Source organism: Cryptomeria japonica, chromosome 8 (assembly GCF_030272615.1).
Source record: "Cryptomeria japonica chromosome 8, Sugi_1.0, whole genome shotgun sequence".
NCBI classification, from domain to species: Eukaryota; Viridiplantae; Streptophyta; class Pinopsida; order Cupressales; family Cupressaceae; genus Cryptomeria; species Cryptomeria japonica.
In genome coordinates this window covers 516,853,805-516,881,360 of record NC_081412.1, presented here as the reverse complement: position 1 = coordinate 516,881,360, position 27,556 = coordinate 516,853,805, and the positions used below count along the sequence as shown (strand labels likewise).

Here is a 27,556-nt window from a genome sequence, read left to right as displayed (position 1 = left end):
GACGAACTCAGGAACGGAAGACACGGATGGCGCACAGACACAATGGGCCTACCCGTTGGTGAAGTAAACCCGGAGAACCGACGACAGCAAATTTTACGAGAATTTCATGAGCGCCAGGATGACGGACGTAGGGAAGACCGACGAAGGACAAATAATCCTTAAATTGTGAAAGGAGAGAAATAAAGAACACTGTTAGAAGCAGAAGAATTATGTTGATTGTATACAAAAGAATGAATTAATAAAGACGTGTTGTGTTTTGATTTATGTGTTGAGAAACATGAAATTGTATCACAATTAATGCCCAATTTACTGAATAAAGACAGAAATAAGAAATTAGAAACCGACGAGTGGGAGGCTGCGCAGAAGGCTTTGATTCTGGAACAACGTGTAGAACGTAGACGGAGGCTGAGGCAACTTGCCGAAGGACGACCTGCCGAAGGGTTGCCCGAAGGGAACCAAGGAGGTGTCACGGAAGGTGCAGAAGCCGAGGGGAATTTCTACGCGTCGCCAGACTACGGTAGAGCGAGAAGCCTTGAAGAGTTTCTGGAGGAAACTAGGTTACGGAGAGAACTAGTTCAAGAGACTCGAGATCGGTTCAAAAACTTATCTCTCACGCCACAAAGGGAGGATCACCGAAGGGAGCCGGGCACGGGTGACGACGAAGCGCCACAAAGGGAGGATCACCGAAGGGAGCCTGGCACGGGTCACGATGAAGGAGGAAGTAACCACACGGTAGGTACAAGGCAGAACACCGTACCTTTGGTCACCACCACAGGAGGCATCAGCAGCATCGGAGGGAGCAGCACCGGAGGGCAGACACAGCCACAACCACCTCCAAGTAGACGATTTCCATCAATGGCGACCAAACAGAAGTTACCCAAATTCAACGAGGATAGCAAAGATGATCCCGCACGGCATTGCCGTACATGCGAAACCATCTGGACAGCCAACGGGGTGACTGACCAGGGTGAATGGATGAAGCAGTTCCCCGCCACACTGAGAGGAGTGGCTATTGACTGGTATGCAAACTTGGATAAAACCAGTGTAACTACGTGGGATGAATTGAAGAAAGCATTCGAGAAGGAATTCCGGCTTCTCCGGGATGATAACGAGATAGTTTCCGAAATCTACAGAACAAAGCAAGGAAAGAAGGAGACCGTACGGGCGTACGGGCGCCGACTAAAAGAGTTAGTCGGGAAAATGGAAAGCCAACCGGCCGATGGCTTGAAGAAGAGGTGGTTTGTCGAGGGTTTGAACCCTAAGCTACGACGGAAGATGAAAATTGTGCCTCCAACATCCTACGACGACGCATACAACCGGGCCATGGACCTGGAAAGTGAAAATAAGACGGCCAAAAAGAAGAAGAATAGATCTTCATCATCATCTGAAGATGATGACACATCGGAAGAAGAGAGTAGTAGTGACGAGAAGCCGAGGAAGAAAGTCACAGCCCTTCAAAAAGATATGGAAAGGATGTTAAAAGAATTTAAGACAATGAAGGGGACTACAAGTAAGGACGATGAACTATGGTGCACGGAGTGTAAGGAGAGCGGCCACACGAAAGGTGCCTGTCCCAAGAAGGCATTCTGCGACATCTGCCAGATTATGGGGCATTCTACGAAGGAATGTCCATACAATCTGAAGGCACGTAACCAACAAGTGCTCTTTGCGTAGGAGCAGCCATCCACATCGGAGGCAAACAATAATGCATCATCTGGAGGATACCGTGACAACAGACGCGGCGGCGGAAGGAATAGCAACAATACCAATAACGGAAGCCGTATCCAGTATGACACCAAGGGCCGGCCAATTATCCAATGCAGGGCTTGTAATCAGTGGGGGCACTTCGCCCGTGATTGCACAAAGGAAGCCACCCCTCAGCACCTCTGCTGTTGGTGTGGGCCAGGCGACCATGAGGAGGCAAATTGCCCGCAGGCAGGGGTTAATCTCCTCAACATTGAGAAGGCTGAGAAGACTGGTGAGAAAGAAGTACTGGCGATCACCCGCACCCAGACGAAAAAAGCCACTTATCCCGACCCCTGTACGGAGAAGGAGAGATTACGGGAGGCAAAGGCCAATATGGAACGTGAGATGACGACAGAACGACGAGACAACGAGGTGGCGAGTACATCATCCCGTACGGAAGCAGAAAATAACATCATTGGGCAAATCTTGCAGATGGAGGTGCCAATAAAGGTAAAAGACCTTCTAGACTCTATGCCACAATTGAGGACTGCCATCCTCACCAATGTGCAAAGCACCGCATCGTCGAGTGCACCACAGGTAGGGGTTCCCGCAACCGCTACGAAGAGTACACCACAGGTGGAGGTTTCCGTCAGCCCTTCGACTGACCCGATGTTACTAGCCGTGAGCAGTGGTAGACACCCAGCTGTGGTAGAAATGGGTATCCGTGGGACCATTCTGAAGGACACCATTGTGGATGGTGGATCTGGGGTGAATGTACTACCAGAAGAAACATGGAAGCTGCTGGGGAAGCCCACCCTGTGGCCACCCACATTCAACCTGGTGGGAGCGGACCAACACGGCATTAAGCCACTCGGCCTGTTGATGGCCCAACAAGTGACGAGTGGTACGCAACCATTCTTGTTAGATTTCGTGGTTATTCCCTCGAAGAAGAAAGGCTATGACGCCATCCTGGGGAGAGCGTGGTTGATCAACGCAAGGGTAAACCACAACTGGAAGAAAAATACACTTTCCATGGAGAAGGGAGGGCGGAAATATACCATTGACCTACACACCCAAGATGTTGGCGAAGAGCTCGCCTCTTCCGACTCGGACTCGGAGGACTCTAATAAAGGGGAAGGGGGTCCCGATGAAAGCAAGGGCAAGAACGCGATGGAGCCGAACAGTGAAGGGGTGCTAGAATTGGAGGGATGTTCTGAAGATGAGGTATGCTCGATTAATGGGCTCTTCCACTGGCAAATGGAGGATTACGAAATGTTCCAAAGCTATAGGCTCGAAGTAGAGGAACCAGAGCAACCAACAGAGGTGTACCTGCCGGAATACAAAGAATATTGGAAGGGAGACGCCCCAAACCCTGGCGACGTAAATAATCCGAAGAGTGTCGGCACCGATTGGAACCCTGTGTGGAAGGCCGCAGCCTTCAAAATCTTTATTATCCTTCTTCTTCTTATGTACGAGAAGGAGGTCGTGGTCCCTGTAGAATTTGTGGTTCCAGGTCTTTCAATGACCAGTGAAAATAGATTGGCCACCAACGGGTACAAATTGAAACCTTACCACGCGAAGCGCGCAGGGGACCCGAGAGGCCGGACGGACACCCGAGAGCCCAAAGGGGGACCCGAGAGGATGGAAGGGGAATCGAGAGGCCGGGCAGGCGACTCGCCAGGTATAGGACCAAAACAGGGGACTCTCGAGCGAGGAAAACCGAGAAGGATGAAGGGCAATCCTAGAGACACGGGACCCGAGCAGATGACTCTCTAAGACATCTAAATTAGGAGATGAGGAAAAAAAAAAAAACGTACAGTCGTATGACAGGCGACCGTACGGTCAAAAAAAAAAATTAAAAAAATAAAAATAAAAAAGAAAGAAAGAAAAAGTGGCCACCGTACGGTGGACACAGCAGACGGCACCACCGTGCGGTGGAACCACCGACGGTGGGACCACCGTGCGGTGGCACCACCATGCGATGGGACCACCGTGCGGTGGAACCACCGACGGTGGGACCACCGTGCGGTGGAGCCACCGAAGGCCGCGGGAATATAAACGCCGCACAGCAGCCGATGAACAAAACACCACACCACGCCGCGCAAAGGAAGAAAAAAAAAAGGAACGCCGAGGAGAGGAGAAGCCGCCACGCCGAGCAAAGGGAAAAAAGGAACAACACGCCGCACACGGAGGATAGAAAGAAGACACCGCCGCGCAAGGATAAGACACCGCACACCGCACAACACCGACCACGCACCGCACGGCCTGATCAACACGCACAGCAAGGGTTATGCACACCAACGCGTAGCAGCCTAAAAAAAACGACGACAGCCAGATTTCAAATGATTTGCTGGAGTTTGAAGCCAGGACCCCGCGAGGGGCGCTGCCCCTCGACCCCACGGGGGCGCTGCCCCTCGACCCCGCTGGGGGCGTTGCCCCCAGACCCCCAGTTTATTTTTGAGCTACAGAATACCACGAGAAGTGTTGTGCTTGCTTGTCCGTACTATGAGAAAGAAGCCTGCAGAGAAAGAAGCCTACAGCTAAGCATTGGCGAGGAAGAAATAAGCCGTAGAGGGAGACGGATTTGGAGGTTGCGAACAAACAGAGTTTGAGGGAAGGCATTGCAGGTCCGTGCAGTCGTACGACAACAGGGAGTTATTCAGTTCAGTTTTTAGCCTTTGGGGAGTGTGATGGAGGATTTGAGGTGGCTCCTAGCATTTGTGCTAGTGGATTGTGGCCACCTCCAGGCATGACTGGTACGCTTTGAGGAACTCGGAGGATGTCTCGGCTGGACGTGAGGTTGCCTTGGTGGATGCACAGAGGGCTCGGGAGGAGCTGACCACCAGGTTGGAGGCAATAGTCGCGTGAGACTTAGTTCAGCGTACCCAGGAGTTGGATACCGAGAGAGCAGCACGGGTGGCTATCGAGGACAAATTGGCTAGGGAGACAATATCAATTGAGTAGCAGTTGGTGGAAGCTGAGACTGAAAAACGTGTTTTGTAGACAAGTTTGGGTTAGGCACAGGAGGACTGTGATGGCAAAGGAAGCAATATTGGTGAAATCCGCACTTGAGCATCGGCTGGTAGCAGAAAAGGTTTTCAGGCGAGGACGCAGCAAGTGTATAAGATCCGGGCCCGACTGGCGTCAGTAGTTCCTGCCGTTCATCTCTATTTTGTATTAAGTCTTCTTTTCTTGGGGGGGATGATGTTGTCGGGAATAATCATTATGTTATGTTGTTATATTATGTTTATGTTGTCGTCGGTAATAATGAGTTACGGCGGTAAGTTAGTTAGCCGACGGGTAGGTAGTTGGAGTCGCGACGGTTGTGTCGCACCCCTTCGGCTGTCATATATTGTACCACCTCCGGGTGTTGGAGGACATGTAATGTTGACGACAGATTATAATATGAACATCTTTTGACATTAATGTCAAGCTTATTCTGGTACTTCTCTTGTATTTGCATTGTGCATTACTGTTCAGTTTCTGTATTCTTCCTGTTTACCCAGTGAGGTAAACATATGTCAGGGGCATGACAAAAAGGACTTTTCTTATTGGATGGATTCTGAGAATTCCTAGACTTGAGGGAATCAGGGAAAGGCTTTAGAAATTTGGATACAGAGAACAAGAAGAAATTAAGAGTTGGAATGATAAAGTTGCAGCAATAGGTGGATGAAATAAGAGCAGAGATTGAAAGGAGAAAAGAAAAGAAGAAAAAAGGTGAGGGTGAATGAAATCATTTTTCTAATGATGTTTTGACTGTAGGGAGGAGGGAACATGATAAGTTTGTAAAACAGACAAGTCTGTTAGAAAGCATTGAAAATGAGAGCAAAGAGATTGCAACAAAGGCAAGTCTTTGTGAAGGCTTGGAAATATTGATAGCAGAGGAGGAAGAAAAAAAAGAAGTTGCATCTATAAGTGGTGTTACAACAAAGATAAAGAAATATGAAGATGTAGCAGAAGTTGTGAAAAATCCTTTGTAGGGCATGAGGATGATGGAGAGCATGGAGCAGCAAAGTATAGAGAGGTTGGAGATGGTAAAGGAAGAAAATGTTGTATATGTTTTAGCAGAGAATGATGCAGAGGTGTATGTTGAGATGGTGAAAGCAGAGGAGAATGTAGAGTGCATTTGGTGGAGGTGGTCGGACTCGGGCTGGTTAAAACCCACGAAGAAGAGAAGAGGATTGCTGAGTGGTGAGATAAGGAGGAATGTTGAGTGGAGCAACATTTGGAGGAGGTCAGATTATGGTAGTATTGATTCCATGTTGTGAAAGAGGAGTGAAGAGCAAAGTTGTTGGAGGAGAAGGATGCTTGTTCTGGCTAGGTGCTAGAAGAGGAGAAAGAAGAAATTTGAGGTATGAGTTACAGTGATGGAAATTATTGAAAGTTGTTTACAACCTAAAAGGATGGTTCTACCATCCAACTCCATTTTGTGAGACCAAGCTCACAAAATTTTCTTACCCTAGGTGTCTGATGCACGAGCATCCATGGTGTAAGGGAAATCTTTCATCACCAAAAATATTTTAAATTAATTTTTATGCAAATGCTTAGGAATAAAGGTTTTGGAGAACAAATTACGTAATAAGGTCCTCATATTTAATAAATATTTTGGCCATAGTCTAAAGTTTCAAATTGCAAGGGAGATGGACACATGTTGTAAGCATCTTCAAGGCATACCCTGGTAGTCTTCCTTTTTGGCATCCAATATGGGAGTGGAAAGAGACTATCCTTCCATAACCACTCATGTTGAGACTTGCCATTCGACACATATCAAATTTGGATGCCCAAGCACACTTGGCAAAACATGCCTATTTTGAGCCCAGGAAAGTCCAAAAAAGTTGCTATTTTGACTGGTTATGGAGGAGGTGGTGTTGATGTGTCTTTTGTACACGACCAAACACAGAATAAAATACCTAGAGGTATCTTATCCTCTCTTGAATAAAGCTCCCTGAATGTTGAAGATTTCACAGAAGGATCAATCGGAGAAACTCCAAGGTTTTGTTATGTAAGTTCTCTACTCGTGGATAAGCACCAGTGGTCGTTGTGTTTGCTGTTTTACAAGAGGCCTTACGTACTTTTTAAGAAAGCTTGTTCTTGCAACTACTTTTCAATGAGGAAACTGAATTCTCCTAACTTTACTTGATGTTTCAAAAAAGGTAAAAGGTAAAAGTTTTAAGGAGGTGATACTAAACTAAGCCTAGGAATGACTAAATGAGGAGTGATCTTGGTAAAACTCTACCAATTTCAGTATTGCCAAAAGATTACAACTCTACTGCAAAGTTGCATGGACACGGATACGGTATCCAATACGGATACGGCTATTTTTTAAGACCCCTAATATGGATACGGCTGGACACATCATCATAAAAAACACATACACATATTTAACACAATTTTCTAAGTTATTTGAGGAGATTTTCATTACTTCAAAAGCAATATAAACACATAATTGCTACATAAATAATGATAAGTAGATTTAACATTTTACAATATGCAAAATAGAAGAGTTGCATTGAAAGATAACTCAAAAACTGGGTCACTGAAATAGAAAAACATTTCATTTGTCTTTCTCATTTGGTGTAGGTTTTGTTAATACCATTTTTAAAAAAAAATGCATTAATGAAGTTTTCTAAAATTAAATTTAGGAAGATTTTTGTCAATTTTGTTTAAAAATCAAATCACATTAGTATTTAGCATGGTTGGAAATCAAGTATTTTTGGGCATGCGTGGGCACAATACTCAACGTGTATCTGGGCTGTATTGGATACGTATCTGTTTCAGAAACGGGAACGGATACGGGGAAACGCGTTCCCGGGGAGGGACAAAGGAGTTTCCGACAACTCTGCTCTACTGGAATTGATGCGATCTTCTAAGAGGATTCAATGATCTTCCAATCATCAATGGAATAGATACTATTACTAATATACGTATCAATATCTCCAACAATGATTGAACTCTTTAAACAATCTTAATATCTCCAGTTGACCACAAAAGGCGTGCTTACAATCAGTAAGGAGCTAGTGGTTTGGACTATGAGTTTTACCAAAGATCAAACACAACATTCATCCTTCAATCTAATTCTAAAATTTAAGTACCATCTTTACTAAGAGTGATTCAAGAAGATAAACAACCATGTAGATAGCCACAAGGATTGCAATAAAACACCATAACTTCAATATTTCATTGATCTCATAACAAAATAAAACAACAATTGTTCAACTTTCTCTCTTCACTACTTCTTTCTCTGTTGCTAACAATCTTAATCTTTTTCTCTTTTCTCTAAATCTAACCCCTTAGAATGAATTGAGTGAGGGCTTATATAGCACTTTCAACTACAATGAACGGCCTGGATCTAAAGAAGATCAAAAGCTGACATTTTGACACCTAAACCCTAATTAGGATTTGTTACAAAAAAGACCCCATTTAGCTAAACATTATCAATCCATAGCCAATAGAAATTGGCACAAATAACGAGGAAACATAGCCCAATGGGAATAGGGTTGCCACATCATCCTACAACAACTTCTCATCTAGAATTTTGTTTCCTTTTCTATGTTCTTTTCTGGCATATTCAATGAATCTGGACGTAATCCCCTCAATCTCAGCAATGGGAATCTCATGCAGGTTCTTCATTCGTTCTTCCAAGTGAAGGACTTGATCAAAAGATGCGAGAAGGGTCATCTCCCATCCAGGCTCTAGCTCTTTTGTTTTCTCGATCAGGAACATAGTAGCATACATCTGATCTCGTTGCTTTTCTGTGACCATGTTCTCCTCTTTGCAAAAAATAATCTTGATCTTGTCTTCCAATTCTTGGACATCCACATCTGTTTCGATCTATATCCTTCTGTCAAGGATTGTACATAATACATCAAACACCTTATCCTGAATAGGATGGATGGTGCCCTCAACTCAACTGCATCTACTATTGATGTCTTCGAATAGAACTTCCTTCATTCGGAGTAAAGTTGACCATTGCAGAAGATTATGGGTTCCTCCATTTATTATCTTTTCTTGTGCTAAAACCTGCTTTGATGTCCTTCTTACCACTTGTAACACAAGGATGGCAATGTCTCTAGTGTGAGTGAATGCATCTACAGTTATCAATAGATTATGAATGATCTCAAGGACTTGGATAGCTCTATGGACTGTCTTCATCATTCTTGTTACAAATTCAATGGCTACCTTGTAGGATTCATCAATCCATGAACTCATGAGTTGGGCTAAGTTCTTCATCTTTTCTGCCTCATTTATCGACTCCGGAGGAAGTGCATGCAAGGGTGATACTGTTGGATCCTATCGCCTTAATGGTTGGTTGAGGTGGCTAAAATAATTCCTCCAAGTGCTAACCTCCTTTTCCAGCCTCTTATTCTTTTCCATTTCTTCCTTGAGTTTATCATTAAGTGCTCTCACTGAATCAGTCGCTTCTTCCATAGCCTACTCAGAGGTAAGTGGACCAAGATCAAATGTTTCTAAATCATATTTCTCTGTCATAAACTCATCCTCATACTTGTCTGGTGCTGGTGTGGCTACCTGCATCATCTCTAATTACCTTTGACATCTTTGTAGCCTTTCTCTTTTCGATTTCTTCTTGGGAGTTTCCTATGAGACTCTCCAAATCAAATACTTGTTCTTCCTCTTCAACTACAACTACCCTCGCCAGTCTTTCTTTTAGCCAATCTGGAATGGAAGACTTTCTTTCCCTTACCTGTATTTCCTCAAGCAGAGGTCTCTCGTCTCTGAAAGGAGATGTTGCTTCATCATCATTCTTGTCTTCTTGTTGTTCATTAGCACCAACCTGGAGAGGAAGAGATTGACTTGATGAGTGCTGAGGTGTTCGTCCTTTGCCTTGTTTATCATTTTGCACCATGGATTCCATAGACTCATCAACTTCATACACTATCTCTCTTTGATCCTCTCCTTGACTTATCTCCTTTTCATGTCTAGAAGAAGTACTTGGTGGACAATCAGGATTCACCTTTTGTTTCTTCTTGGAGGGTTCTCTCTTCTCAGATCCTCCTTTTCTCTTCGACCCTTTGGAATGAGAAGTATTTTCACTCACACATGCTTCTCCTTCTTCTGCTCTTGTTTCTAGGGTGAATGTCATAGCTATATTCTGCTCCTTCAATTTTTGATGTTGTACGTCCACCCATCTGTGAGTGCAATTTAAAACAGGGTCCATCAATGCTCTCAGCTCTACAACTTCTTGCTCATTCCAATCTATCTTCACTTCTTTATCCTCCTTCTCATAGGATGATTGGAGATATCTACCACTGTCCTGGGCTTGACCGGCTACTCTATAAACTTTACATTTCTTGATAAGATCCAAGGGTAATCTAGAATGCATCTTTCTTTTCACCTCCACATCACCTTGAACATTCATCCAGAAGTCCTCTACTTGAAACTCATGTCTGTACTTCTTCCCAACTGTCTCTTCCATATGACCATGAGGATCAAAATTCTCTCTTGAGGCAAAGGATGTGAATGAATACAAAGATAATTCCTTTTTTGCATCTTCGGCTGCTTGAGAATTAGGACACACTTCAAATGAATTTCCTAGTAAAATAGGTACGGGGATACCATTTCCATGCTTATGTCTTGATGCTTTAGCATAAGCTGCCAACTGTCTAGTCACTTCAAGTAATATAATTCTGTGCGTAGGATACCTTGGCAACATATAGCGAGGTGAAGGACATCCATGGACCCTGATGTAGGTAAATTTTGGAAATTGAATAAGCCATGCACCATGTTTCTTCACTAGCTCTTGTGCTTCAGTAGATAGTCGATGGTGAATCCCTCCTTGCAATGTCCTAGTGATATGCATTGTGAAGGTGTCATTGACTAGCTTGTAGTGATTCTTAGGCGGATGATGCAATTGAACATAAGAATCACATACTCTTATCTCTCCTGTCCCTCTCCCAACTATTCCTCTATGTGGTAACCCCACATATTCAAAACATCTAACTAAAGAATATACAACATATGAGCTCATGTGGAATGATTTAGTAGGGACTAGCCTCCTCAACTGCACATCTAGGTTGTTACTAATAATTCTAGCCCAATTGAGCATTCCTTTTCCTTGGATGCTCACTTGAATAAATAAGAACATCCACTTGTCGAAGAAGAAGGCCTGAGAGGCACCTATAAGCCGATTGAGCATGGTTATCAAGTCCCTGAATTCCTCTTGGAAATCAATTCTATGTGGCATATTAGGTATCTTGTTCAAGCGAGGCCTACTCTTGAGTAACCAATTCTTATTGATGAAGTTCAAACAGGTATCAGGATCATCTTCATAGATAGACCTAGCTCCTTCCAAGCGCTTATAGATCATATCTCTCAGCTCCAGGAGATGAAAGGCTTCACTTATAGCTTCTTCTGAAAGATAGGCTAAGACAGTTCCATCCTCGGCTATGATTGTCCTTGAATGTGAATCATAGTGCTAGGCACATTCCATCATCAACTCGTGACATTTGATTGCGGGAGTGAAGCCTGCGGCCTTGATTATGCCACTCTCAATTATCTTCTTGGCTATGGGTGATGGCTTGCCGATGTAGGGTGCTTCTCGAAACTTCTTCACATTGAAGTTCCCTAGGTTGGTGTCTCCGATATTGCTCCATTTGGACACGATCCTCGTCTCCAAATCATCGTTCTTTTGATCTTCTTTGATGAGAGCCTGTCGGGTAGCGGATCCACTCACCTTGGGGGTCGCCATTTGCTACCTACAAAAAGGGACTTAAGTTTAAGTGTAGAATCTTAGCTAGGTGACTTGAGATTCCTTAAAAAGATAAAATCTTAAAAATTAAGAATTTTCAAACTAGGCACCACCTAGAAATTAAACTAGATATAGAAGACCTAACCTTAAGAAAATTTAAAATAGAAACTTGAATTAGATCTTCAATACCCTGCCTAAAAAATCAGATTAAACACCTTACCTTCGATTTTCACTTATTAATTTGAAAAGATGGATAAAAAATGAAGATTTCTGCTTGGTTCGCCTTCCTTCCAAGTGGTATTCCAAGAGTTTGAAAAGTCTTTGATCTGCACTTCAGGTTTGCCCTTGATGATTCAGCCTACATGAATCAGAAATTCGCTTCCTTTTTGCAATCTGCTCTGCTACTTCTGCTCCTAAAATTCGCTTGTTTATTTAACAATGATTACCATATAATTAATATATGTGATTGCAGAATCAGCAAACAATAGATAGCACAAGATTTGTGGAGAAACCCTTGTGGGAAAAAAGTCCACACGAGAAAGAGGACAAGTATATATTAATCTTCAAAAGAAGTGATGCATCGACACAATAACACTTGATCTTTGACAACATTGGAATAAAACCTATGTACTTGTAAACAATCTCATAATACTACTATCTCATGCTGCCGATGTAAAGAGAAATGGGAGACAAATGCTACAAAGGTTTTCCAAAAGAATGTAATACCAAACATAGTAAAATGCAAAAACTCCCACATCCAAAATGAAGAGGTTCTTCTTAGATAGTAAACATAACTCTCAATGAGCCATGAATAGCAAAAATAACCTCCATACTAACAATAAACGACATCTTTGACTTGTAATTCCTCCACAATATCCCATATTCCAAGGTAGGCATCCAAAATCATCACCCAATTATAATGAGACTCACCAACAACATTCAAGATGGTCCAACAGAACCTATTTTTGCCCACGGGTCCTATGTCCCATTTTGGTAAAACCCCCTTTGGTCTTGGGAAGCCCACGAAATTTCCAATATCCATACTAGGAAAAGAATTTGATAAAAAGCAACCCCACTTCAGACTTGGGAAGCCTCAACCTAAAAAAACCTCACTTGACACTTAGACAATAATGCGGCCCAACGATCAAACCAAAAGCCCCACTTGGCACCTAGAGAAAAAAAGAATGTGGCTTAAGGGGCGCTCTAGAAACCCCACTTCGAATTTGACCCCAACCCAAAAAAATCCCACTCAGTGCTTAAACAAAAGTGAGGCCCAAAGTCGCACTATAAAGCCCCACTTCGGACCTAGGAAGCCCCAACCAAGAAAACCCCACTCAACACTTAGACAAAAAGGCGTCCCAAGAGTCACACCAAAAACCCCACTTGGCATTGGGACAAGAGAAGAGTGCACCCCAAGGGGCACACCAAGAACCCCACTTCGAACCTTGGAAAGGCCCATCCTAGAGAACCCCACTCAACACTTAGACAAAAGGGTGGCCCAAGGGTCACACCAGAAATGCCACTTGGTAGTTGGACAAGAAAAGAATGCGCCCCAAGGGGCACATCAGGAGCCACACTTCAGACCTTGGAAAGCCCCATCCCAGATAACCCCGCTCAACACTTACACAAAAGGGCGACCCAAGGGACACACTAGAAACCCCACTTGGCACCTGGACAAGAAAAGAATGTGCCCCTTGAGGCACACCAAGAACCACCCCACTTCGAACCTTAGAAAGACCCATCCCAAAGAACCCCACTCAAAACTTAGACAAAAGGGTGGCCCAAGGGTCACACCAAAAACCCCACTTGGCACCAAGACAAGAAAAGAATGCACCAAACAAATTGAGATTACATCATGAACTTTGCCTAGGGGTGGTTCACAATAGAAGAATAGAAAGGGAGAATAAAAATACTTGATGAGAATTCGAGCTTTGAAAGCCCCATCCTAGAGAAGCCCACTTAGCACTTAGACAAAAGGGCGGCCCATGGGTCACACAAGAAACCTCACTTGGCACTTGGACAAGAAAAGAATGTGCCCCTTGGGGCACACCAAAAACCCCACTTTGGACCTTGGAAAGCCCCATCCCAGAGAGCCCCACTCAGCACTTAGACAAAAGGGCAGCCCAAGGGTCACACTAGAAACCCCACTTGGCACTTGGCACTTGGACAAGAAGAGAATGTGCCCCAGGGGGCACACTAGGAACCCCAATTCGAACCTTGGAAAGCCCCATCCAAGAGAACCCCACTTAGCACTTACACAAAAGGGTGGCCCAAGGGTCACACCAAAAACCCCACTTGGCACCTAGACAAGAAAAGAATGCGACCCTTGGGGCGCACCAAGAACCCCACTTCAGACTAGGAAGAGAATGTGTTCCCAACAAAAACCAACAACCCCACTCTACACTTTGTGCCAAATGAGCAACAAAGATTAGAACTGTAAACCCCACCTAGAAGAGGTTTTACGGATCAAGGCGACAAAGGGCTGAATCTCAATGGATCATAGCAGTAGGGCCACTCTACCCCTTACAATACCCCATTGCTTATTTAAGTCATATGTAAAAGATTCTTGTCGTCGACTGCTTGAAATTGTTATCCAAGGTTGCTCTAACCAAACCATTATGCCAATTGAAGATAGCCAATGACACGAGCCCTTGGGGGGCACAAGAGCACCCCTATTGTAGGTTGTGATGCAACCAGAGAGAGATGCCCTGCATCTAGCATGGATTTTGACTTAGAGGTGTTCACTCATAATCCAACACATGATAGCTTCGTGCCACTGGCTTTTCACCCAAGCGTAATGACCAAATGTGTGAATCAACGGTTCCTCTTGTCCTAAGTTGAATTACTATTGCGGTGTGGATCATCAATAGGATAAATAAAACTTGTCCCACGACGATTTAAACCTAGCTCACATTCCCTATTCATGGGTCAACAATCCAACACTTGGTGAATTATGCTTCACAATGATAAGAGTCGAGATCGAAGGATCAAAAAGCAACGTCACTATTAACACTTGGCTGCCACAAGCCAGTTGTCCCTGTGGTAACTTTTCTGATGCCTCTAGCTTCAAATCCCAAAAGTCTAAAGTATCAATAGGCCACGCTTTCACAGTTTGTAATCATACTAAAATGAAAATCAAATGAGCTTTTACCCTTTTATTCCGCACAAGGTTTTTGTTCCCATTGAGCTCATCTTAGGACACCTGTGTTATCTTTTAACAGATGTGCCACCCCAACCAAACTCCCCACCTGACAATGTCTTCCACCACAATCGGTACCCCTAGACACACCTTAAGGCCAAAAACAGGGGGATTGTCTCGTCTCTGGGTCACAGAATAAATAAAATAATGTTGAAAGTAGTGGTATTTCACTTGAGTCGAAACAACTCCCACTTAATCTACACCTCTCAAGTCATTTCACAAAGAATAGAGTCAAGCTCAATAGGGTCTTCTTTCCCCACTAATTCCGCCAAGCCCATTCCCTTGGCTATGGTTTTGCTAGATAGTAGATAGGGACAACAGGAATCTCATTAATCCATTCATGCGCGTCACTAATTAGATGACGAGGCATTTGGCTACCTTAAGAGATTAATAGTTACCTCCGTCGTTTACCCACGCTTGAAAATCACATTACGTCAGCATCTGTAGGTACCATCGCAATGCTTTGTTTTAATTAGACAGCCAGATTCCCCTTGTCCGTACTAGTTCTGAGTTAGCGTTTTGCCACCTAGAGAAAGCCCCTTTAAGGGACCATCTTGCATCCATCGCCCAATCGACACACGACAATCTGCCCTCGCTATGAGAGCAACTTGGGTAGGCCGCCAACAATCCATGGGTTTGGGTAGTAGACCCCTATGTCCAACCCTCAAAGCCAATCCTTTTCCTAAAGTTATGGATCCATTTTGCCGACTTCCCTTACCTATATTCTTCTATTGACCAGAGGCTATTCACCTTGGAAACTTAATGCAGTTATGAGTACGACCAGACATAAACAGTACTCGGTCCTTCAGATTTTCAAGGGTTGCTAAAGGCACACCAGACACCGCATGTTGTGTGGTGCTCTTCTAGTCATTGGACCCTATCTCTAGTAGAACTGATTTTAGGGTAAGTAGGCCATTAAAAATAAAGAATAACTCCTCCCAGGGCCCTCACCAACATCTCTAGATTTCCTAATGTTGTTGTCCACCCCATGTCTTGGTTCGAGAATATTAACTTGATTCCCTTTCCATGATCGCGTAAAGTGTGCCCTTGAAACAGGGCTTCCCCATCTCTTAGGATCGACTAACCTATGTCCAAGTGTTGTTCACATGGAACCTTTCCCCACTTCAATCTTCAAAGTTTTCATTTGAATATTTGCTACTACCACCAACATCTACATCGGGGCATATCCACTTAGGCTCACACCCAAGGTTTTGCAACAAACCTCGAGCCCTACTCATCGAAGCCTAGCACTTGCCTCTGACAACCAAGTATAGGTTGTGCGCTTCAACGCCATTCATTTTCGAGACTAGTTGATTCAGCAAGTGATTTGTTACACTCCTTGGCGAATTTTGACTTCCATGACCATCATCTTGTTGTCTTAATCAACCAACACTCTTTGTGGGATTTGGATTAGTGCACAATTTGGCATCGTAACTTGGATTTCTATTCATCTTGCATCACCAGTTATTATTACCAAATATGGCCCACATGGAGCTCACAATTTCATGGCGTGGCTCAATGGAAAAGCCACATCGCCTTACCTATTTAAAGTTTGTGAATAGGTCGAGGGCATTACACCCCCAATGCCTCTAATCATTATCTTTACTCGAAAGAACTCACACATGAGCTTCATCTATCCCAAAGGAAACTTTGAAGGAAACCAACTACTAGACAGTTGGATTAGTCTTTAGCCCCTATACCCAAGTTAGACAAACGATTTGCACATCAATATCGTTGTGGGCCTCCACCAAAGTTTCTTCTGGCTTCGTCCTACTCAAGCATAGTTCACCATCTCTTGGGTCCCGATAGGTGTGCTCAAATTCGAACCCTTCACAAAAGATCAGGGTCAATCAGTGGTGCACCCTTGAGAGGGGATCTCGCCAATCAGCTTCCTTGCACCTTGCGGGCTTCTCAATTTGCCATCTCGCACACATGTTAGGCTCCTTGATCTGTGTTTCAAGACGGGTCGGACGAACGCGACGAGTGCGCAATTGCTCGCCTCAGTAGGCGTGCACTTCGCTCCTCAACCGCCGCAACTAAGGTACAATGCGATCAAAAGGCCACATTTGTGCCACTGCAATAGCTCGCGCTGGCATGCACCCCAAGCTGAGCAATAAATTGGCTCATGCCGTTCTACATTCGACTGGGGCACATCGCCGACCTCCATCCGCTTCCCTCTCTAAAATTTCGAGCACTCTTTAACCCTCTTTTCAAAGTCCTTTTCATCCTTCCCTTGTGGTACATGTTTGCTATCGATTTCTCGCCCATATTTAGCCTTGGACTGAATTTACCATCCGATTAGGCTGCATTCCCAAACATCCCAACTCACTAAGAATGCCTCGTAGTGCAGTAGGGTCTGAGCTCAACAGGGCTCTCACCCTCTTTGGCGCCTCTTTCCAGGGGACTTGAGCCTGGTCCGTTCTACAGACTACAATTCGACAAGCAAAGTCACAACAAGCAAGCCCGCATGTTGGCAAGCCACTATGGCCTAGTTGAAGTTCCACACTTGGCCACACTCTTCTTGAGCAAACCAATGCCAACCAGCATAGGTCACCGCTTGTCACAATAGGGTGAGGGACCTCATGCACCCTTGGCGGGCATAGAAGACCATCTTCGATCCTCTATGGGGGAGGGCAATTTTGGAGTGCGACACCCAAGAAGACATGCCCTCAATCGAAGCTTCGAGCGCAACTTGTGTTCAAAGACTTGATTATTCACGAGATTCTACAATTCACACTGTGTCGCATTCTGCTACATTCTTCATCGTGGCGAGAGCCAAGATATCCATTGCCGAGAGTCATGTTATTCTCATTCATGTTTTTTTTGGCAACCAAAATGCCCAAGGCACTTGGGTCATGCTTCAATGTTTAGATTGCTTGGTGCGAGTCCCATCGATGTGTAGAGTGTTGACATGACCCATCCACCAATGCCCCTAGGGTAATGAGAGGCGTTGCTTCCCTGGAGGGGCACTGAGGAATGGTGTGTCCCCGCCTTGTCGCATCACGCAAGAGGATCCCACCTCAAGAGAATCGTGTAGCTAAATGAGGGGTCCTGCCTCACGAATCCTGCGAGTACACTCGTCCGCAGCAAAGAATGCTCCAAACATCATGTCCCCTAGGTAACCTAACGGAGGGTTGTGGCAATCCCAACTTGCCATCGTCAAAGCGATGGATCCTTGACACAATACCACGCACGCGATCGAGGCATGCAACCTTGATGGGGCAGAAACATACTTGAAGTGTCTTAAAAAATATATGAAATTTTGCTTCCACAATCACCTAAAAAAAGCCAAAACAAGTCAAAGGAAAATAATCACTTTGTGAATGAAAAGGGACTGTTTGAGGGCTTAACATCACCCACCCACTCTCCTCCCCCGCCCCCATGAAAATTTATTTTGTTTGCATCCAAACTATGTGTGGTGAGTTTCTCCTATAGACTCACTAAGAACTCACAAATGAGTGAGTTCCTGTAATGTCCCCTTCTCATTAGTACGCAGATATTCATGGGGTTGGCCTATTATTTGACCCTCATAGGCCAAGAAGTTGATAAGGGGGTCGTCTTGGCAGCTACTTATGGCTTCACATTTTATTTTACATGAATTTATGGTGAGATTATGTGTTCTCACGTATGATGTCACGTGTGCACTTTAAATTTTAGAAATATTTTAATATTTACTAAAGTGTAATTAAAGGATTAATTTAAGGAGGTGATTAAATATTATTTTATTAAAATGGAATCTTCTAGGAGGCCGATTCATGTGTGGGAAAAGGATAAAAAGGGAATGAGCCTCATGTTGTGATCATCGGTTATTTGAAATCTTTTCTTCTGTTAAGAACTTGTGGAGCCAAGGGTTTTTGCAGATTTTGGTCATTGAGAACGATACCTCCCTTTGATTCACATAACTGAGGTGGTGAAAGATCCTCCTAAGGGTTGCAATTGTGAGTGAAGGATACCTCAGTCCTTCATACTTGAGTTTATTGTGGTTGACAGCAGCCTTCATGGAAGGCAATTTTGGGAGAGCACTTCAGCTCATTGGTGAATAGACATTTATGATTGCATCTACACATTGAGATAGGCAAGGCGATTCTCTTGGAGCATATTGGAGGTAAATTTTGGAGAGAGTTGCAGTCATTTCAGGTCTGAGACAAATTCGACCAATCCCTCCATACCCCACGATTTTGCTAATAACTTCATCTTGGAGATTTGATTCAGTCCTAGATTGAAGCGCCCACCTAGGAGGGGTTCATCGATGATGATAGATGCTTGATAAGGAGTGAAGGAGCTGATATTTATTTATTATTGTCACTTACATCAGAACAGGGGCGATTTGGGTGAAGGGTTCGATTTGGCACAAGGAAAGCATAGGAAGACTAGATATTGCTTGCTTCTTCATCTATACACCAAGGCGCTTCATCCAGGTTCTCTTTTGGCATTGTTTCATTGAATTTCAGTCGTGTGTTTGAATTAGTGGCTGCCATTAGTACTCAGAAATTCCGAAACTAGTTTATTGTAAGCCCAGAGTCTTGGCCATTGCTAAAAATTTTGTAATCCGTCTATTACTTTCAATAAGGAGGGATAAGGTTGCATTTAATCTACATGTTGTTACTCAATCATTTGGTTGGATGCCAATTGTTTGTAAAAATACCAGTCTGCTGTAGGTGTTCATTTCTTGCATTTGATTCATGTATATGCATCTGTAAAACATAAAACTATTGCATGTTCCTCCTAGAAGGTTGTCTTAATGTATTAGAATCGTTTGCAAGCAATAATACCATTGCCAATTGGAGTTATTACTATTAAAGCAAGTCTGAAGTCATATGCCAAATTAAACCGCATAACACGCAGGTTATACAGTTTCAAAACTAGAACAGCAGGTTATCAGACAATTGTTTGTTAATATTCCCTACACTTTCAGTCATATAACAGCAGTGGATATTACAGTTCCTAAGTAGGGCTTTTTCTTGTGAGTACTTGCAAGACATGCAAGTACTCAATGATTGTTATTACCATGGATATAATGTCATGTACACTCATATCACATGATTCTTGTTGACTTGCTGCCAATGTTAAGCAATGTCTTTGTGTGGCACACACCAAAACATATTATCAATTGGAAATATCTCCTTTGGTTTCTTTATATGGTATATACCAGCACCAACTTCTTTCCTTTTAGTATTATTCATCCCAGTGCCCTTGAAAATTATGGCTTGTACCTTCCCCATATGTTCTCAAACCCAAAATCTAGTAAAAGTAACAACAATAATATTAGTTTCACTGTCTTCTAGAGGTTCTTCATAGTTTGAGACTGGTTGTTTGGAAAGAGATGTTCAATACCCACCCATCAATAAAAAGACAAAAATATTTAAAATATAAACCCTCAAAATAAAAAAGGATCATGAAGAACACAATTAAAATTGAAGAGATTGGATTTTCTGAAAGTCAAAAGATGATGTCACATCAGCAGGCTAAGACGAGTGATTATCTGATGTCAGCAGCTAATTCTGCTATGTCAGCATCTGAATGGTGTGCTCTAGCAATCCATATTTTGTGCAGAAGCCAATGTAGCATCCATGCAGCCTAGGTTAGTCAGATGACAACCTAGACAAGTTGCAAAAGTCATTAATCAAGTAGCCCACATAGTGAAAGATCATTGCTAATGTTTAACCATATGCCAGGTGTTGAAGTTATAGCTTTGGTCGGATCCTTCCCTTGGCTGACATAGCAAACATGATTGTCTAATTGGCCTATCGGCCTTGGACAATCATGAACCTGTGTATACTCTAGAGAAAGCAGGTAATATACATTATGAAACGGTTTTGTTTTTAAGTCCTTAACTAAGCATCGGTTAAGACACACACCCGTCACCCATGGTTAGACACATCTCCTCATTGATATTGTCCGCCTCCCCTTGATGAAGGATCACGTTGCCCTTGAAGAAGTCGACTCTTCATGAAGAGTCACCGTGGTGTGTATAAGAGGGATGCTACCTCTTTCATTTGGTGAATTTTTGGAACATACTCCAATTGTGTGGAAGATTTCCTATATGCAGTTCGTGTTTATCATCAGCAAGTTCGTTCATCATCCACAACAGATCGACTTCCATAGCAGATCGACTTTCATATATCTTAGATCGAATTAAATTATCATCATTCCTTGGGAGAGCAAATACACTACTTGGCAGATCGTATTCTTCCTTGGCTGATCGAACACATTCTTCATAGGTTGGATACATTAATGCAGCACGGACTCCATACACAGTTGTGCATTGTAAATTGATCTGAGCATATAGCTTCAAGGAGTGAAGCGATTCATGTTGGCCTTTGTACTTGATCATTGTAAAAGCATCTTGCTGTTCATATTTGATATATATATAGAGAGAGAGATAATTTCGTGCTCGGGGGAGACGACAGCCATATATATCGTCTATGGTTGGGAGGACAACAATGATCTGAATCATTGTCCGTTGTTAATCGAGCACACCCTATGATTACTATGCATGGTCATCTTCTTGTGATCCTAGTATTGTAATGAAATTCAACATCAGGATGATGGAAATCCTAACTAATAATGAGTTGTATTCTCAAGACAATCCTCATGATTGCTTATTTTGCAACAACTTCAAAGAATGGAGGCATATACTTACATTTGAAGGGTGTACATATCAATCATCTGTGAGCCATGACTATAGACATTTGCTGCAAGTTTGTGATCTATTATTGTCTAGCACTGACCATTGGAAGGGGATCTCAACGGGAGGCTCCAATGCAATATAATGTCTATGTGATATTTGTCAAGCTTGTATTTAAAAGGCAAGTATAAGTAATTCTTTTCAATATTCAATTAATAATTTTATACACAAGCATGCAAAAGAGGTCTACTGGTTAAAAATTATAAAATCAACTCTCAAGAATGTGAAAGAGAAAAAATAATATAAGAACCTTGCATAATAAAATAGCTCACAATACCTTGTTATGTAATCTTGGAGAATCTTGTGAAAACCATGTTTGTTGCATCTCAGATTGACAATGGATAAAGCACGAGTTGATAAACATGCCTTGAGTTTTTGAGCCCTTAAACTCTTTCATCGCATTAAGCATTTCAATCCTGAAATCTGTTGATAGCCAAATTGAATGTCCATCAAAAACTCTATAAATTCATTGTAAGATTACTTGCTAATAGAATCTAGAAATGGAAAATTTACAGCTAGACTACCTGTTAAGTACGATTGAATCATTAGTATGTCTGACAAATGTTACAAAAAAGAACAATAAAATATGCTGCTTCAGATATAAATTAGATACATTAAGTTGCAAGGATGTGAGTTCCAGTCCATCAATATCACATGTTAGAAGATAACATATACATTCTAAAAAGAATTATATTTATTTTACAATTAAAAGTATCTATATTTTGGAGTTTGATTGAGAATGGAATTTAGAGTGGGGTTCTTTCCATAGTGTGTTGGTTATGTGATGGTGTTGTTGTTGTGACCACCAAGGATCAAACCCCCGTTGGGCCATTGCGATCACAAGCTTGTGCCTTCACTGATCCAATGTGCTCACAGGTTTGAGCCTTAGCATTGTTAAATGGGGATGAGGTCCCCCATTTGTGATCTCACCGGTTCAAAGCTCCAGCTTAATAGTGTTTCATGTGGTGGTGGAGGGTGTGTCGTACCAGCAACACTGGTCACATTAAAAAGTTTACCTGACACTTTAAAAAAAAGATGGAATTTGGCATGAAATTTTGAAGCATTGGAAGTTTATTTCCGAATGATGAAACACATGTTAGGCTAGTTTCATCTTTTCTATAATAAGGCTTTCTTGGGTTGGATGATTCATGTGGCCACTCTGATATATAATACTATTATTTCACACATAAACCAAACTGAATGTCCATAAAAAACACTATAACTCTAAAAATTGATATATAATACCCTAGGCTGCATTAAGCATTTTAATTGTGAAATTTGTTGACAACCAAATTGAATGTCCATCAAAAACTCTATAGATTCATTGTAAGATTACTTCCTGCTAATAGAAGCTAGAAATGAAAAATTTACAGCTAGACTACTGTAATGTCCCCTTCCTAAGCACTTCAATATCGTGGATAGTTGGCCTATTTAGTAGATAAATGTTCACAAAAATAATTGGAAGTTGTGCCCAAGAATGATGATCTTCTTCCTGGCTTGAATCGCTGATATAGAATATTCACAACTGAACCCATGTTGGAGAAGAGAGCACCCAATCCACAAGACGTGCCCAATAAATACTCACACGAAAAAATGGAAGGGAGTTGTGAATGAATGAAGCGGTCTTTCCTATAGTTGATATTGCTGTTAGGAAAAAGCATGAATCTTCAAGGAATCACACGCATAGAATAAACCCCTGCATCTGAATCTGCTCGTGAGAGGTAAAGCTCACGCCATAAATTATGGTTCCCTACAAGAATAATAAGTGTTGGAATAATAGAAGGAAGACCACAATAAGTATTATAAAGCATTGACATGAAAATATAAGTTGTCCCTTCTTATAATTAACTCACGTCCAAGCTCCTCACCAACAAAATAAATAATCACTTAACTACAATAATTCCACACCAAAGTGAAGGTACAGACCAACAATGAATGCAAATCTTTTACCAATGAAGTATTCAGAAATATATCTTTCCAACTTTCAAAACTATAACCCTAGGCAAGACATACATCTTCTGCAAATACCAAATCTCTCTGCGAATTTGTCTCCAAATGAGAGGTCACAAATCTATAAACATGTTGCAAGCACACTATGAAATACTTGAATGATATCTCTAGGAATACATTGCAGATCATTCCAACAGGGTGTGGACGATTGCAATACCACTAGGAATAATTTGCAAATCAATTGTTGGAATGGTAATGGGACCATCTAGTCTTCACCGGGCTTATTGCAGGATGCTATTGGCTCCTCCGATTTCCTTTTACTCACTAAGACTCATGAGAGCTCCGCTCGTCCCCTTCTGGGTGTTTCTGGATTCCATTGGTTATCTACTTTTAGAGTTGAGGCCCGCTACTCTAGTGGGGTCCGTTTTTCCAAGGTTGTTGCTTGCCTTGTCAACAATTGTTTACAGGGTCAGACTTCAATTGTTCTTGCTAATGAGTCAGCTAGATTCTTGTGGGTTTGAGTTTGTCGGGCTGCCCTCTGCCTCAGGGACATCTTCATTGGAGTTTGCTACTTCCCCCCTGCCTCTTCTCAGTATGCGGTACATAATGGCCCTGAGGGTGACCCTTTCACAAATCTCTATGATAGCAGTTCTCAATTGTCTACGGCTGGAGACGTTCTCATTCTAGGTGATTTTAATGCACAGACTTAGGTCACGTAGCCCCTCCATGACCATGTGGCAGATACTATGTGCATTGAAGATACAAATCCTGTCGCTTTAGGGCTCCAAAGATCCTTAGAGGACACTTCAGGACCTTTCATGAAGTACAAACGACACCTCATTTAACTCTGCGAGTCCTCTGACCTGGTGGTTCTTAATGGCTTACCTTGCTTCTTGGGCTCTTAGTTTTTTACTTGCAGGCCTCACTACGGTGGGTCGAGTGTTGTGGATTATGTTCTTTCCAACTGTTCCTTTATTCCCTCTATTACCCACTTCTCGATCACCCCTATCCCACTAGTTGATCATGCTCTCCTTAGCCTCTCCATTCAGGCCATCCGCCCCCACCTGTTGGCCGCCCCTTCGCCCCCCCACCCCTCGTACCTCCTTTTGCTTTGACGATGTCGACCGTGACCTTTTTGCTCACCACCGTCGGCAACTCTTTCCTTCGGAGCCCCTCTTCTTCCCTCTCAAATCTGTTGTCACCAAGTTTGAGCACCTTTCTGAGTCTATTTGGGGGGCAGCCCTCCTGTCCTTTCCCCATTTCACCTCCCTCTTGCCCCATCCTTCTAAGAATAGCACTTGCCCTATGAACAAATGGTTTGATGTGGACAGCAAATCTCACCACCGTACCCTGCGTGAAGCCTTTTTCAACCACCACCCTGATCTTGCGCAACTTAAAACGTTTTACTACCATCTTCACTGCTGCAAGAAACACCTTTTCATTTCCCAACATAGAAGAGCTCTTCGGGCTGCTCTCATCCACTCCCCCAAGTCCTTCTGGTGCACCCTTTTCCCTCGTCGCTCCCCCCTTCCCATTGATTTGGACCATGGCTGTCTAGTTTCCCATACTTTCGTGCTTTATGATATCCCAGACCAGCCCCTCATCCTTGCCGCCCCTCCCCCTCATTGCCATCTTTTCACCCACACGAACATCAAGGAAGCTATTAGAACTATCAACAGTAGTAGGGTGGCTGATGAGGAGGGTTTTCAGGCCGAGTTCTTCGAGCATGGTAGTGCCATCTTGAGTTCCTATTTAGCCGACTTATTCAACCATGTGGTTTGCACTGGGTTTCCTCCTTCTTGGTCACATCACATCATCCACCTGATCCACAAGGTGGGCTCGAATTCTGATCCTAACAATTATAGGACTATTATGGTTGGTCACTCTTTTTCCAAACTATAAGCCACAGTTCTTCATGCTATTCTCTGCAAAGAGTTGGACCATGGCAAAATCCATGCTTAGGGACAAGCCGGTTTCAGACAGGATTATCAGACCATAGATCATATCTTGACCCTTGGCGCTATTATCGAGGAGGCTTGTCACCGTTCCTCGAAGGTTTATTGCTTCTTTGTGGACTTCCACAAAGCCTTTGATTATGTGCCTAGGATGGCCCTCTTCCAGAGACTTCAGGACATTGGCATTTCTGAGACTCTTTTGGCTACCATTATGCGACTTTATGAGTTGGTTCTAGGTCATTTTAAGATCCCCCTTGGTTTCTCTGACTTCATCAGGAGCACTATTGGTGTTAAGCAGGGCTGCCCCCTTTCCCCCACTTTGTTTGGCATTTACATTGATGAGTTGGAGGGGTTTCTTTTCGAGCACTCCCATTTGGTGGATGGTTGCCATCTCCACCATCTTCTGATCTCTATTTTGCTCTTCGCTAATGATGTTGTCCGTTTGGCCTCCTCCCCTAAGGGTTTATAGAGACAACTGGATTGTCGTGTGGCATTTTGTGACCTTAGACATTTGACGGTCAATTTGGGGAAAACGAAGGCCATGGTCTTTAACTGCTTTAAGACCTCTCACCTTTACTTTTTCTTCAAAGGGGTGGAGGTTGAGATCTCTTCTTCATACACTTACCTAGGGATCAAGTTCTCTCGCCCTTGTTTCAGTATGAGGCCTACCTTCCAGCTGCAGATCAACAAGGGTTATGGTTCCTTGGCTTTTCTTGAGAGACAATGCTTCTTGCACCACTTCCAAGACACGATGTCCAAGTTGACCCTCATGGACACTCTAATTAGGCCTACTGTTCTTTATGGGTCTGTGGTTGTGGGGTCATCCCTCTTGGAGTCTGACTAGGCTTCTGTTGAGCGGGTTCAAGTTCTTCTCCTTTGACACATTATCAGATGCAAGCAGACCATACCTCATAATATCATTATGCAGAGTTCGGGGCTCGCCCCTTCAAACTTGGGGCCATCTTCGACCTTATTTGGTTCTTGCACCGCCTGCGGGGTTATGCTGACATTGGGGAGGGACGCCTCAGGTACCCCTACCTTGTTTACTGCTCTTCTGAGGCCATTGCTACCTTGGTGTCCACAAGTCAGGTTCGTGGTTGGTTCACTAAGGCTTCAGCTCTTCTTGGCTCTATAGGGATTGCGATAGATCGTCTCCCTCCCTTCCAGTACTCTTTGGGTGCTCCTCACCATCTCCTTCCTTCTAGGTAGGAGCATAATAGGTGTGTCCGAGAGGATATTTACGAGCAGTTCATCCACACCACCTGGGTCAACCCCCATGGGGGCCTTCGTTCTAAGATGGCCTTTTATGCTGAGCATTTTCTGGAGCTGACAGATGGGCTCATTGTGTGCCCTTCTTATCTATCCTACCATTGGGCGCATTCTCTTTAGATACCTTTCAGGGTAGGCTCTCATCGTCTCCGCATTGAGACTGATCATCGGTTAGTTAGAGATACCAGGACTTGTTGGCTTTGCAATATGGGAGAGGTCGAGATTGAGGAGCACTTCATTTTCCGTTGCCCTATTTACTATAAGATCAGAGGTAGATTTCACTGCCTCTTCAAGGAAGCACAGTCCCTCTCCCTTTTTTAGATACACTGACCAGAGGTGCCTTTCTCTCTACATTCAGGAGGCCATCCGACTTTGGGACCTCTCCTCTCAGCATCAACACCATGACATTGTACAATCGCACCGGCTTATTACCTCCTTTCCTGAGACTCACTTAGCTCGTGGCACCTAGTGTTGGCTTGGTCTTGCCCCCAACCCTCATCAGTCAGCGATATCCAGGAGGGGCTCCCTTCAACAACGGTGCTCCTCTCCTTACAAGAAGCGTCATAAGGGCTTTGGGCCTCATGCCGGTTCTTCGGGATGCACGTCTATTTTGAGGTTCTCTGCAGTGCAGATTTTGTAGTGGGGGTCGAGGGGCTAGGGCTGTCCCAGCTGGGATTCCTTCCCCTCTCCCCCTCTCTCTTTCCTTCCTTTCGGCTTCTTTTCTTTGTTTGTCCTTGGTACATTTTTTGCTTTTCTTCGGGCAGCGTTTGGTGTCCTTGTTGTGGGTTGACCCCCTTTCTGGTTGTTGGTAGTCCCTTGGACCCGCTTTGTGGTCTTCCATTAGACATTAATTAAATTATCTTATCTTATCTTTATCTCCAACTTTGGCTAGAGCAAATAGTTGTACTACTGAAACCAACAAACCCTTAGGGTTTTCATCCTATGTCTCAAGCTCCAAGAAGCTTTCCAAATCATTATGAAAAGTAACCAAGCATATTGCAAAAGAGGCTGAATTGTTCTTTTATAACCACTAGAGAAGTCTCTAGACACCCTTTTGGTTTTTTCCTCTCTTTTTAATTTAAATTTTGAGTTGAGTGACTTAA

At 43.3% G+C, this 27,556-nt stretch overlaps 1 protein-coding gene and 2 non-coding genes across 5 annotated transcripts in view; all 3 read right to left on the bottom strand.

Moving 5' to 3' along the window:
* The window catches only part of LOC131056077 (pectin acetylesterase 8), a 268,162-nt gene that overhangs the window by 18,036 nt on the left and 222,570 nt on the right, over nucleotides 1-27,556 (bottom strand). For all 3 annotated transcript variants that reach the window (XR_009108574.2, XM_057990414.2, XM_057990420.2), the window contains one exon: nucleotides 21,557-21,702. Coding sequence is in view for 2 of the 3 variants with exons in the window: in XM_057990414.2 (XP_057846397.2) it covers nucleotides 21,557-21,702 (146 nt within the window). In the remaining variant the exon portion in view is untranslated. The remainder of the gene's footprint in view (nucleotides 1-21,556; nucleotides 21,703-27,556) is intronic.
* LOC131056257 (28S ribosomal RNA) lies at nucleotides 13,854-17,130 on the bottom strand. The gene has a single exon (XR_009108596.2). It is a non-coding gene; the product is annotated as a 28S ribosomal RNA (ribosomal RNA).
* LOC131056252 (5.8S ribosomal RNA) lies at nucleotides 17,239-17,390 on the bottom strand. Its single transcript, XR_009358824.1, has one exon. It is a non-coding gene; the product is annotated as a 5.8S ribosomal RNA (ribosomal RNA).